At 42.1% G+C, this 14,034-nt stretch overlaps 1 protein-coding gene across 3 annotated transcripts in view; it reads right to left on the bottom strand.

Annotated features, from left to right (window-relative positions):
• The window catches only part of PCNX2 (pecanex 2), a 291,197-nt gene that overhangs the window by 167,403 nt on the left and 109,760 nt on the right, over window positions 1-14,034 (bottom strand). For 2 of the 3 annotated variants that reach the window (XM_082422950.1, XM_082422952.1), the window contains 2 exons: window positions 8,186-8,295; window positions 6,411-6,507 (listed from right to left, as the gene is read on the bottom strand). The exons of the other annotated variant lie outside the window; for it this stretch is intronic. In XM_082422950.1, coding sequence (XP_082279076.1) covers window positions 6,411-6,507; window positions 8,186-8,295 — 207 coding nt within the window. The remainder of the gene's footprint in view (window positions 1-6,410; window positions 6,508-8,185; window positions 8,296-14,034) is intronic. 3 annotated transcript variants of the gene reach the window in all.

Here is a 14,034-nt window from a genome sequence, read left to right as displayed (position 1 = left end):
ATTTCCAGTGGCTTCAGTTTGGGGCTCTTATGAACAAATGCTATGATGAGCAATCTTATATGTGTATTTTGGTACAAATGTGCAAGATTTGCTCCAGGGTAAATATGTATTTAGAAGTAGAATTGCTAGCTGTAATGTATATATAGCTTCAATTTTATAATACCAGACTGCTTCCAAAACAGATATACTAATTTACACTAACACCAGCAGTGCATGAGAGTTCCCTTGTGCCACACTTCTGTCAACACTTAGTATTGTGAGAACTTTAATTTTTTGTCAGTCTGGTTGGTGTGAAATGGTAACTCAGTATGGGTGTAGTTTGGAGTTCTGTGATTAGTAATTAGATTGCATATATAGTCATGTTTGGGCCATTTATATTTACCCACTTTTAATTGAGATATCAGACTTTCTTACTGATTTATAGGAATTTTATATTTCATCATGACACTAGTGCTTTATCAACTATATATATTTTAAAAATTGTTTCCCATTCTGTGGCTTGTTTTTTTAAGTCTTTTTTCTGTATTATTTGATAAATCAAAGGTCATAATTTTAATGAATTTGAATTTTTGTGTTATTTTTAAAATTTTTTCCTACCCTGATATCATAAAGATAATTTCCTTTATTACGATTCTAAGTGTTTCAGGATTTGTCATCTCATATTTAGGTGTATAATCCATCTAGAATTGACTTTTAAGTATAGCGTAACAGAGGAGTCCTACTATATTTTGTTACTTAGAAGAACTTCTATTTTTTTTCATTCCTTTTTTCCTTCTGTACAGGGTTGGAACTTACATGCTTTGTTTCTATTCCTTTAGTAGTTATACTAGACAATCCAACATGCAGGCTTAACTTATCACAGTCTAAATTTAATCAATATTTTAATCCATCTTCTGGACATTACTAAGAACTTTCAAGTCTTGGAGTCCATTTCTCCTCCCATCCAAACTTGTATGTTATTGTATTCACATATTTCAATTCTACTTTACATTTTTTAAGCCAACCATACACTCACTACTGTTTTATACAGTTACACTTTATTTAGATTTACTAATGTATTTGCCACTTTCTCTTCTCTTTGTGCTTTCTTGCAAATTAGACCATCTGAGATCACTTTCTGTTGAACACTATCCTTCAGAATTACATTCAGTGAGAATCTCTCAGCATTTTTCTAAAATACTTTTATTTTGTCCTCATTCTTGAAAGATATTTTCACTGGGCATAGAATTCTAGCTTGGCAGTTACTTGCTTTACAGAACTTCAAATCTATCACGCTGTCTTCTGGTTTCTACTATTGCTTTTGATAACGGAGCATTGAGGCTGTCATTCATTTGCATGTAATCTGTTCATTCTGCTTAACCAATTTAAGATGGTCTGTATCTTTGGTGTACTGCAGTTTCACTATGTTTTGTTCATTGTGGATTCTTCTTTAATTTATCCTGCTTATGATTCACCAGAATTCTTAAATCTCTGATCAGTGTCTTTCATCAGTTATGGTAAATAGTCAAATATTATCTCATCAAATATTCATTATGCTTCAGTCTCTCTCCCTTTTTTCTGGAATTCTGATTAGATATATATTATATCTTCTTACTCCATCCTTCACGTCTCTGCATCTCTGTTTCTTATTTCCTAATTTTTTGTCTATCAGTGTTGCATTCTGGATACTTTCTTCTGTCTTGATCTTTCAGTTCACTAATTCTCTCTTCAGAGGTATCTAATCTCGTGTGTGTGTGTGTGTGTGTGTGTGTGTGTGTGTGTGTGTGTGTGTGTGTTTACTTTAACTGCTTCATTTTGTTTGTTTAGGAAGGACTCTCTGGTTCTCTTTCAAACATTCTGGATCATTTGATATATTTTCTGTTGTCTATAAATTTTAAGCCTTTTACTCCTTTAAACACAGTAAGTAGAGTTGTTTCAAATCTACATCTGATCGTTCCAATATCTGAAGTGTTTGCAAACCTATTTCTGCTGGTTCTTTGTTTTTCTGTGTAGTTTTAAATTTTTTATTGAAAGCTGCTCATATCCCTTAGAAAATTGGTTTTGGGAATGCTTGGAGACCTAGGAGGAAGGAATCCTTTAGAGAGGATTCATGTGTTTTTGTTTTTGTTTTTTTGTCATGAGGTATTTCCAGTTGGGGGCCACGTTAAGCTACATTCATAAATTGAGGGGGTTTGTACCATCCAGATGTTAGCACTTGTACTGCAAATCAATGGAAATGATTCTTTTGTTCAACCTTGGAGCGAGTTTGCTTGCATTCCCCTGGCACTGTGGAGGGTGGAATGGATTCCTTCTGGTTCATTCTTCCACTGAGAGTGGACCCTTAGTGTCCCAGCTTGATGAGCAGATGGTCTCCCCTTGGACACCCACTTTGGCAGGCTTGGGCTTTCATTTCTCTTCCCCACAGTTCGAGGGCTGAAAACCAAGGCTCAAGGTCCCCTGGTTAGGCAGATGTGAAGGTTCCCTTTTTCACTTAAATTCTGACTTGATAATTCCTTACTATTTTGTCAGTTTTTTGTCACATTTAAGAAAGATTTTTTCATTTTATTTTATTTTATTGAACTATAGTTGATTTACAATGCCATGTTAATTTCAGGTATACAGCAAAGTGATTCATATATGTATGTATGTATTTTTTTCAGATTTTTTCACTTATAGATTATTACAAAGTATTGAGTATAGTTCCCTGTGCTCTACAGTCGGTCCTTGTTTAATATCTATTTTATATATAGTAGTGTGTACATGTTAATCCCATCCTCCTAAGAAAGACTTTTTTGTATTTTATTCAGAATTTTCAGTATTAATCAGAAGAGTTTGGTTATAGTAACTTAATATACCAGAGATGGAAAATACCAGAGATGGACAAGTATCATTTGATCTCTCCTTCCCCCTCTCTAACTTGGTGTCTGCGGAGGGATTAGCACATGAAATTCTTTTTCACATCCCACTACTAAAAAACTACTTCAGCACCAAACACTGAATAATCAATTCTTGATTGTCACATTTAATTTTCACATAATAAATTCATATAATAATTTGTCTCTTTTCTGTGTTTTACTGACTCACTAATCCCATTCTCTAATCTTGGATGAGTCTCATATTTTTTCCTGATTACTCAATCTTTATAACGTACTTTAAACCACAAAGTGCTAAGTTCCTCTTTCTTATTCTTCTTTTTCAGATTTTTTAAGCTATTATTAACTGCTATACTTCTAAATGAACCTTAGAATTATTTCCCCAAGTTGTGAATATAATTCCTTCAGAACTGTCTTGAACTATAGTAAACCTATAAATTTATTAGAAAGAATTGGCATTTAAGAAATTTCAGCCTTCCCATCCAAAATCAGGTTATGTCTGTTTATCACCACTTATTCAGAACTTCATTTACATTTTAATAGACTGCTGTAGCTTTCTTTATTTCTGACACTACTTGTTAAAATCATTCTATTATCAACTCATATATTTTGTTGCTATCGTGAGTTCAATCATGTTTTCATTATATCTTCTATGGTTATTTCTGATATGTTAGAATGCTCTTGTTTTTCTGATTTTTTCTTGTCTCTGGTGGTATTTATGAATTCTCTTATTAATCACAGTTGACTTCAATAAACTCTTCTATGCATTCTATACGTATACAATAATGTAATCTACACTTTTTTCTCTTTCAGGACTTAACATTAGCCAGAATTTCTAAAACACTATTCAATAAAATTAATGCTTTGTTGCCTATTTTAATGATAAATCCATGCATGTTTAGCCAATAACTCTATTAGCTCTTAGTACACAGAATGTTTTAAATCCACTGTGGCATTTTATGTAACACTTCATGCTCCAACCCTAAAAAGAAGTTTAAGAAGCCCTGATCCAACACTACACACCCAGCAGATTTAGACAGCATGGGGCTGGAAAAATCTATGTGATACAACCAATTGTTTAAAAGAGGCTGTCTGAATAATACAGATAAAAATTAATTTTGTTTGTTTGTCTGTCTCTAGATACAATGAAAGTAACAAATCTGAATGCGATAGCTAGTGGGAAGCAGCAGCATAGCACAGGGAGATGGGCTTGGTGCTTTGCGATGATCTAGAGGGGTGGGATAGGGAGGGTGGGAGGGAGGCTCAAGAGGGAGGGGATATGGGGACATATGTATATGTATAGCTGATTCACTTTGTTATACAGCAGAAACTAACACAACACTGTAAAGCAATTATACTCCAATAAAGATCTATTAAAAAAAAAAACATTGAAAGTGATGAAAATGAGTGAGGGTACAAATGGAAAGACCATGCTAATAAGGCATATGGAAAAAGACTAACCTGGCAAACCACTAGTGGAAAGTTTATATTTTTATTAACCATTGAACTGTGGTAATAAACTTTGTGTGCATAACTTGTGCTGCTCATACAGAATAAACCCACTGACAGAGCTCTGGTTATCTCCATTTCTAGATCAATGTCCCTTAAAGCACAGTCTGTGGGTCCCCTGAACAGAATCACCTGGGTGGACAGTCTCATAAATATGCAGATCCCCAGGCCCTGCCCCAGGCCAAGTGAATCAGAATAGAAGGAAGGGCTGGAAAACAGATCAAATGAGGCTCCCTAGGGGTTTCTCATATAAACTAAAATGTAAGGGGAGAGAGAGAGAGAGAGACAAAGAGAGAATAAGAGAGCCAGAGAGAGACATAAAGAAACAAAATCAGAAACAAGGAGGGAAATTTCCTCCCTGCACTATGACATAAAAGGTATTATACATCAAAATGTAAAAGCTGAACCTGAGAGCCTCATGAAAATATTATAATTAGATGAGAAGACTTTTCAGAGAGATGAACACACACACATCATATTAAATCACCTACAAGTTATGTGCTCTACATGGTACAAAGCATTTCAAAGTATATTAAAACCAAGTAAGGCAACACCTAACCCATCACGGCTAATCATGCTAATGAAATGTCTGCTAGGCAAATTTCTTGTCAGATTTCATTGTAATTTATACATTATTTTTACTGCAATAAATGAGAAAGCATCTTCATCATTCATGAAATCAAGGAACATTTGTGGGGATAGTTTTTTCAAATATCCATGGGAAACTCTTGGGTAGACTTCGGGCCCCCCAGGACTTTCATAGACATCGATCTGGGAATGTGAGTTTGATCTCGTCCCTCTAAGTTTCCTGGTATAAATATTAGAGGTCAGGTTGTTGATGCTACATTTGAATGTCAAATGTCTTCTCTGTTATCTGCCATCTCATCAGCTCTGGAAGCTTCACCTCACACCTTGCTTTCAAGTGTATCTCAGCCTTTATGACACAATTACACAGTGCTGAATGTCAATTATACCTCAATAAAACTAGAAGGAAAAAATTAAATTCAGCAATTAACGAACCCTTATTCCTAGTGATTTGTGTTTTCATTCCCTGTGGTGACAAATAAGCCTCAATGCTTTAGCTTGAATTGTAACCACATTCAAAGGCACAGAGGTCTGAGTATGAATTCTTTTAAATGCTATCATGTTGGCTATGAGTCTCGCACATTGTCTCGAAATGGTGGATTGCAAGTTAACTCATCTAAATTCAGTGGAATGGACTGAGCATCCACTAGGCATGAGGCACAGATACTGTGGAGACCGGGACAAATGAGACATGGCTCCGAGAGGAGCTTGCAATCAATAGCCCATTAACTGCTTTTCCTTTGATCTGTCATTCTTAAAAATACAGGAAAAGCACGGCTGGGAGACAGCAGACTGCTCCAAGCTCAGTACTCGAATGGGAGATCATGTGACCAACGAGCATTGCTTTTCAAACTATTCAGGTTTGGAAGTTGATACCAAAGAGATATACCTGCTCCAAGCCATTTCCCTCGTGAACAGAGAAATAGCATCATTCTTTCACAGCCTTTTATTTCTTTCTTTCTTCCTTCTTTTCCTCCTTCCTTTTCCTCTCCTGCGCTCCAACCAATATGGTGGCTCCTTCTGCAACATCCCAGACATAAGTCTAAAGCCCAAGCGCCCCTCCCAAGGGATTTACAGATGTCAACCTTGAACCAAAAGACCCAGGAGAGAGTTCCCTGAGCTCAGCACGAGGCTAAGGCGAAGATGTGGAGAGGACAGCGGTAGCGGGGTGGGCAGGGCACATCAAGAATGCAGTTTGGCTGAATGTTTAATTGACAAGCTTTTCTTCATGCCCATCCCACCTGCTGCTTGGGGCCAGCAGTGGGTGGAATTGTCTGAACAGGGCTCATTTGAATATCCAGGCAAACTGCATCACTTGAGGACCAACTGAGCACCTGTGGCAGGTGTGCACAGCATCCACCCTCCAGAGGCTCAAAGGGTCCACGCCGGGCAGGCAGCTCATGGTCTATTCCACACCAAGTCAAGTGGTGCCCCTGCATACATTATACAACACAAGTGTCTCACCACAGAATCTTTCATCTTCTTGGGGAGAGGGTCTGCAGCCAACTCTTCCAGATTTTGATGTAAAAACTTATGAAGCAATCTGCACTGAATAAAGGACCTGAAAACGGAAAAACACACACAGGTTTTACTTTCTAAAATATGTGCCTATTCCAAGGTTTGAGGTAAACAGCTTCGCCTTAGACCTCACACTCACAAATGACAAAAGCCAGCATGCTCTCCTTTAGATAATTCGTAATAAAGAAAAAGAGGTGCATGTTCAAGTGACCACAGAGACAACGGTTGAACTTCAAATTCCATCCTGATTACAGTAAGTCCCCTACATACGAACGAGTTCCGTTCCAAGAGCGTATTCCTAAGTCCAACAAAGTTAGCCTAGGTACCCAACTAACACAATCGGCTATCCAGGACTGTACTGTAATAGGTTTATAATACTTTTCACACAAATAATACATAAAAAACAGACACAAAAAATGAAGAAAACATGTTTAATCTTACAGTACAGTCCCTTGAAAAGTACAGTAGTCCAGGACAACACCTGGCGTCCAGGGGCGGGCATCGAGTGAACAGGCAAGAAGAGGTACTGACTGGGGTGGGGGGAGAGGAGGTGGGAGATGGTAGAGCTGAAGGATCGTACATCAGCAACAGGAGACGGACGGCAAGCTGCAATTTCACGCACGCCTGACGTGACTGGACACGCGAACACACGTTTGCATCTTTGAAAGTTCGCAACTTGAAGGTTCCTGTGTAGGGGACTTACTGTAAAGCTGTTGAGGACCACAGGAGATATCCGTACCCCCGATTGCCAACAGCTAGCTAAGCTCACGGAGATTCTCTACTTCGGCCAGACCAAAATACAGTACAATATTTGATATGAAAATTTGTGCCATCGACATTTAACCTTTCCCCATATTCCATGCCTTTCATCTTGCTGTACCTGACAGCCTAAAATTATAACTTTTCTGCCCCCCAAACAGTTATGGTTATCTTAAGTCAATATCTCCCGTAAATGTGGAGAAACTACATGAGATGATTGATTGACTAACTGGATTGATTGACTGGTCCCTGAAACTATGGCATCACATAAAGGGTTTTCAGTTCCAAAGTGCATATTTATCAAAAACTTGAAAGATAACAAATAAAGGGAAGATTGGAAAGTATATTTTCAAGGGACTAAGCGTTATTATTAAACGCCTTTTAAAACTTTGGCACACACTTCTCTTTAAATCCAGAGGGCACTGCCATACTAAGAACAAAAAACAACAGAACAAAACTTTTCCTTTCAGAGATGCCAGTCTAGTCTCCCCAGGGTAGCTGCCTGGCATAAAGGCAGCGATGCCACTTTGTGGACCCAGAGAGGGTACTTGTGAAGGTTGGTGCTTCTCATATGACTCACCAAGGGAAAGTCAAAGACAGTGCTTGGGTGCAAGAGGCCATCTGTTCCTGGCCTTGCGAATTTCACTCCAAAAGCACCAGAGCAAAGGTTAAATGTGCCCTAGAACTTGACCCCTGATTTTCATTCATTTCTGGTCAGTCCTGCATTTCTCCCACCGTCGCCCAGGGGCCAGCTGGTTTAACCGGGGAAGAGACCAAGCACCATGAGCACCGTATGAGACAGCACGGCTGCAGGACCAGGGGATGGCTGTGTGTGTGTGTGTGTGTGTGTGTGTGTGTGTGTGTGTGTGTGTGTGTGTGTGTGTGTGTGTGTGTGTGTGTGTGTGTGTGTGTGTGTGTGTGTGTGTGTGTGTGTGGTGTGTGTGTGTGTGAATGTTACTCACAGGAGCACAGAGGGGTCGCTGCTCTGTCGGCTCAGATGGTAGGAAAGCGCGACCAAGAGGCCACAGAAGGCTGAAAACAGCGCTGGGATGTGCTGCGTGCTCCAGGGTTCCTGAGCAAAAGATCAGAGAGCCAAGTCATTCCACGCCTGGGTGCAAAAGAGCAGGATCGCATTCTAGGAAACGCTTAGCAGGTGTCCCTGAGGTCCAGCTGGACGGACGCGGTGCCCTGTGATCACTCCTGCCAATGGACATCCAAGCACCTGATGGCTCCCCAGAAACCTTGCCTGTGAATGTACAAGCATTGATTTTGACAAGGGATTGGTGATGGGGGTGGGGGGGGGCACATTTGAAACAAACTGTGCATATTTATGAAAATACATTAACTTCACCTTTTCTGAAATTCAGTTTAGGATTTTTATAAGATGTAACATTAAACATGTGTTGCCTCTTTTGAATTAAATATAATAATAATGACATAAAATTGTATTTCTTAATGTTTATTTAATGTTTATTTATTCAAAAGGTAGTAGACATGTCAATATGGCAATAGAGATCCAATCAACTAGTGGATTGAGACCCCATGTAGAAAGAGAAAAATGATCTGAAAGAAAACAGCAAGATACGTCACGATTAATCGGATAGAAGCCCAGATGCCAGTAACCAAGGCACCGTACCCAGGGCGAACGGACACAGGGAATACGCCTTCCCACGGTGAGCAGCGTGGTGACCTGGGACCCAGCTCTCCTTCCAGATACAAGCATCATGTCTTTGCACACAAAGAAGGAAACTTCTATATATCTAGCCTTTCCAACCTCCATCAACAGAATCTGCCAAAAGCTGGGATCTAGAAAAGGACTCCAAGTTTTCTCTCCTAAGATTTGAATCCCTTAACTCACCAAGTGTCTTATTTGAGAAGAACAAATTGTTCATTATGCTTAAAATCAAAAATACAAGTGAAAGAGTCAGGTGTGCTCAGACCACACTTGTAACTGCTCAGATACGCTGGAGGAGCTAATGTTACACTGGGTAGAGCGAGGGGTTTTATTTATTTCGCAGGCTTCCCTTTCCTAGACGTTAAAATGCGCCAGTGAAAGTCCAGGGCCTGGGAGAGCAGCACCTGGAAGGAACCAAAGGGACCCAGCCTCTCGGGGGCCGCGGAGCCTGTAGCTGGGCAGTCAGGAGGCGGGGCTGGCTCCTTACACACCTTCCGGCGCCCAGCCTCCACCAAGGGCGTCCTCCAAGGTCCCAGATCAGCGTCCCGAGTACTGGCGCAGGGAATCTCCCAGGTCCCCAAGGCACCAGGGCTATATCTGTGATTTTCTGGATTCTTCACCATCAATTTTGCCAACAAGTTCCGGTGTTAAAAGCGGTCTCCACTTCCCTCTTGTCTTCCCTTTGGAGTTGCCTTCGGCAAAGCACCCTCCACCTCCTGTGTCCAGGGAGAGGGGCCCTTCCCTCCCCTCATGCCCATGAAGTCCTCCTCTTATTCCACAGACATCCCCTGGTTGGAGGACAGACATCCCCTCTTTTCATTGGTTCCTGCTGCCCTGCCTATAAAGATGCTGAAGTTGCTGGCATCTTTACGAAACTAACACAACACTGTAAATCAACTATACTTCAATAAAATAAGATAAAAGTTTAAAAGGAAAGCCAAAAAATTAAAATTAAAAAAATTAAAAAAATACAATGCACAGGCCCCTGCCCCCAGTTACCCTGGAAAGCCATGGCGCTCTCTTCTCTCCTTCAGTGCCCGCCAGCCTTGTAAGGGGCTCCTCACCGGCCAGTGCGTCTGTCACGTGGGGCAGCCCCCCCCCCCGCGGGTACAGCACCTCCTCACAGCATGGGCTTCAAGCTGGGCAGACCTGGATTTGAATCCTGGTCCTGCCAGGGATGAGCTGTGTGGCCTTGGCTAAGTTACTTAACATCTCTGAGCACTGTGTTAGTTTCCTCTTCTTTAGAAAGGGAAAGTAATACATAGGCAGGGGTTGCTGCAAGGGTACTTCTCTGTACGCTGGGCCATTTTTTAAAGTTTTTGGTATGAGACGGTTCAATGCAGCCCCTTCTTGGTGACTGGTACCCAGGGCTCTGAGTCAGACTGTCCTGGGCTGTTTCCTCTCCGTCATCCCCACAGTCAGCTGGTCCTAATGGGTTACCGATGCATCTTTCAATGCATCTCCAATTTGTCCCTTCCTTTCATTGCATCGTACTGGGTCAGGCATCCACTGCCTTGTTCCGGGACTACTGTTAATAGCTTCATAGCGGGAAGATCTATGCAATCTCCATATCCCTCCCCACTCCACAGACTCCACGATGCACCCTCCACATTACAGAAGAGTGGTCCTCTTCCCATAAAAGGCAAATCAATCACGATTGCCCTTCACTCAGTATTTTTCAGCGATTCCTCATTGCCTACCGAAAAAATCTACTCCACAGGAAGCTACCTAAGCCAATTAGGAGCCGGCCCTAGTTCAACTTTTCAGCCTCCTTCTGCACATTTAGTAGATGCACAGCAGCAAAACCATAAAGATGTGTTGCTTCCTGGCCCCCCTGCCTTCACGCACAAAGATGCATCTGCCCAGAGAGTTCTTCCACTCTGACCCCAGTCCACTCCCCTCTGCCTGGTGAACTCCTACCCATGCTTCAGTGCCCAGTATAAGAAGCCCCACCTGCCTGGTGCTGTCTCCCTGCTTTCCCAGGCAGATAGAAGCTCTCCCCTTGCATCAGAACCACCGTTAAACACGTTTACTTCAGCATTTAAGATATCTCCCTCCTCTTATGGGCATGGGTAGGACTTGCCCCCTCTGGACTCCCCGAGGAGGGGCAGTTTGCATCTCTTCCCTGTACTTGGCACCAATGTTAGCACATCAACCTATCCTTGAGAGAATGAGGTCTCAGTTTTCATGATTACACCAGTCCGTCTTCTATGACCTGCGTGGAAAAAAATGCTTCGGCAAGAAAAGAGGGTGAAGAAATTAAGTAGCTTAGATCAAATGTGGATCAGGCAGTGAAATGCCACAGAAATGATTAGACTATTAGAGGGAAGGTATCTCATGACCTGAAAACTAATTTTTTCATTCAAACAGCACCCCCAATAACAGACAATTTATTCTGGAACTTGGGAATTTCATTCTTTCTTGAAAGTTCATTCGTGAAACATTTACTGGCCACTTCCCACGTGGCAGGCGCCAAGGACCACACCCCTGAGGAGGACAGCACAGGTGTCTGGGGAGGGAAGAACGTAGGTAATTGCAGTAAGGTGTGACCGGTGATGGACGGTGATGGACGGTGATGGACGGTGATGATGGACGGTGATGGACGGTGATGATGGACGGTGATGGACGGTGATGGACGGTGATGGACGGTGATGATGGACGGTGATGGACGGTGATGGACGGTGATGGACGGTGATGATGGACGGTGATGGACGGTGATGGACGGTGATGATGGACGGTGATGGACGGTGATGGACGGTGATGGACGGTGATGGACGGTGATGATGGACGGTGATGGACGGTGATGGACGGTGATGGACGGTGATGGACGGTGATGATGGACGGTGATGGACGGTGATGGACTGTGATGGACGGTGATGGACGGTGAGGTGCCTGGTGCTCGGTGCTCACCAGGCAGGAAGCAGAGGCTCCAGTGAGTCCGGGGGTGGCGTGTAAGTGGAGCCCCGCACAGAAGAAATGTGGAGAACACGGTCCTTCCCCTGCAGGGGGCTTCTCGAGGACCAAGCTGGGCTCTGGGGTGCTGTGCGTGGATGGAGCTGACCCCAGCCATCCTCCCGTTGGCTCCTCCTCTCCCTGCTCCGGACACCCACCTGCAGCTTCTCCCCTTTCATTTCATACTCGGCTGTTACAAAAACACAGCCAAAACGTTTTCCGAAAGAGAAAAACCTGCTAAATGTTATTTCCTCCCACTGATTCCTCTGCGTTTGCCTCTGCTGCATGTTTAGTTCACAATTTCGTGAAGACGGAGGGCTTCCTTTTACATGCGGCCCATAAAAAATGCAAACACTAGAAAAAAATCACTATGAGGAGGATTTAGTAGCCATGACCATGGAAATAATGGTCCCTGCACGGAACAAAGAAAAAGTCAGGGGAATACGCATCGGCGGAAGTGAATTCCAGGCTCATCACTTCCTGGAATGAGTGATTCTGTGGAAGGGACTTAACTTCTCATTGGCTCAGCTTCTGCTTCTGTAAAAAAAGGTGACAATGACACCCTTCTTGAAATATTGCTGCAATGCCTTGATGAGATTTGAAACGGCCTTGCACACTGCAAAGCAGTATGTCGATGTTAGTTTTTTAGTAATTGGAAAAGAAAGAGCGCCCATGAGGGATGGTCTTTGCAGAGAATAAATTAAAGCCAAACTAAATATATTTAAATAATTAAGTTTACCTACTTTGATTCACCCAATACCCCTTATGTAATTCGTCTCTCATTTATTCTCTATTTAATTAAATCTCTGCAGTACAAACGTGAAAGGACAGCTACCCCTCCTAGTACTGAGGGACCCTCCCTCTTTACCTACTAAAATAGCAGTTGGTAGAAAAGGGAACAGGAGGTAAAAATATCTAATGGGAAACAGATATTTTCCCACTGGGGCTAGAGGAGAGGGACGTTGTCCCCCTTCCTTCTACTTCCCAGCATTTATCTCTGCTTGTGACTACAGATCTGTATAAAGACTGTGTGATTAACCCATGATCTTTCCAATGGTCAAGCTCGTTGACAGGAGGGACACGTCTGTTTCACCCCAGTGTATTCTGAACACCTTGTGCAGGGTCCAGGCCCTGAAAGGCCCTTACTAAACATGCATGGAACTGATGCCCTGGATTTGAGCAACCATTACTGCCTTACTCTATGATGCAGACCTAAGAAGGGAACCGCACAGATCATTTTATTTAGGTATCTTCAAGACACAGAAGGTTGGTCTTGCCCAGTGCAGAGCAGTAGTTAAAAGCATGGGCTCTGGCTAGGACTGCCAGCTTCAATCCCAGCTCTGCTGATTATTAGCACAAAGATACTACGCAAGCTTTTAAGCCTCAGTTTCCTTATCTTAGATAATACCCCTTAGGGTTGGTGTAAATATTATATGAAATATTGTGTGTAAAATACTTAGTAGCCAGTCTAAAATGCTCAATAAATGTTTGCTATGACTATATGCTTTACTAAGATACTGTCTCAGTGGATTCAGGCTGCTATAACAAAATATCATAGACATATGATATCATAAACAGCAGAAATGTACTGCTCACAGCTCTGGAGGCTGGGAAGGCCAAGATAAGGTGCCAGCAGATTTGGTGCCTGGTGAGAATCCACCTTCTGGTTCACAGCTGGCATATCTTCATATAATGGAAGGGGAGAGGGCGTTTTTCTGGCCTGTTTCAGAAGGGCACTAATACCAATCATAAGGGTGCCATCCTCATGACCCAATCACCTTCCAAAGGCCCCACCTCTTAATACCATCACCTTTGGGGTTAGGATTTCAACATATGAATTTAGGGGAACACAAACATGCAGACCAGAGCAGATACATAAGAGGACTGAGGAGTGCAACAAAATCACATTTCCTGAAAAGGATTAGGATTGACCTTTAGTATCGTCCTTCTCTGAGAGTCCAAGAGAAAAACAATGATTTCTGTAGATTCCTTGTATCCTTCTGTTTCTGTACTACAGACAGAAAATAAGAAAACAGGAAGTCTTCTACAAAATGCAAATCTGACCTTGCCAAGATATTGATATTATTATGTCAAGTTGCACAATCTGAACTGACAGACCTTACTAGGGGTAGTTCTCATTTGTTATTTTAATCTGTTGCATTCCTTCTGGAGTCTGTCCTGCAT

The sequence above is a fragment of the Balaenoptera physalus genome (assembly GCF_965194825.1).
Source record: "Balaenoptera physalus genome assembly, chromosome: 14".
In the NCBI taxonomy this organism is placed as follows: domain Eukaryota; kingdom Metazoa; phylum Chordata; class Mammalia; order Artiodactyla; family Balaenopteridae; genus Balaenoptera; species Balaenoptera physalus.
Note: the sequence above shows the minus strand (reverse complement) of the source record. Positions and strands in the feature narration are given on the sequence as shown.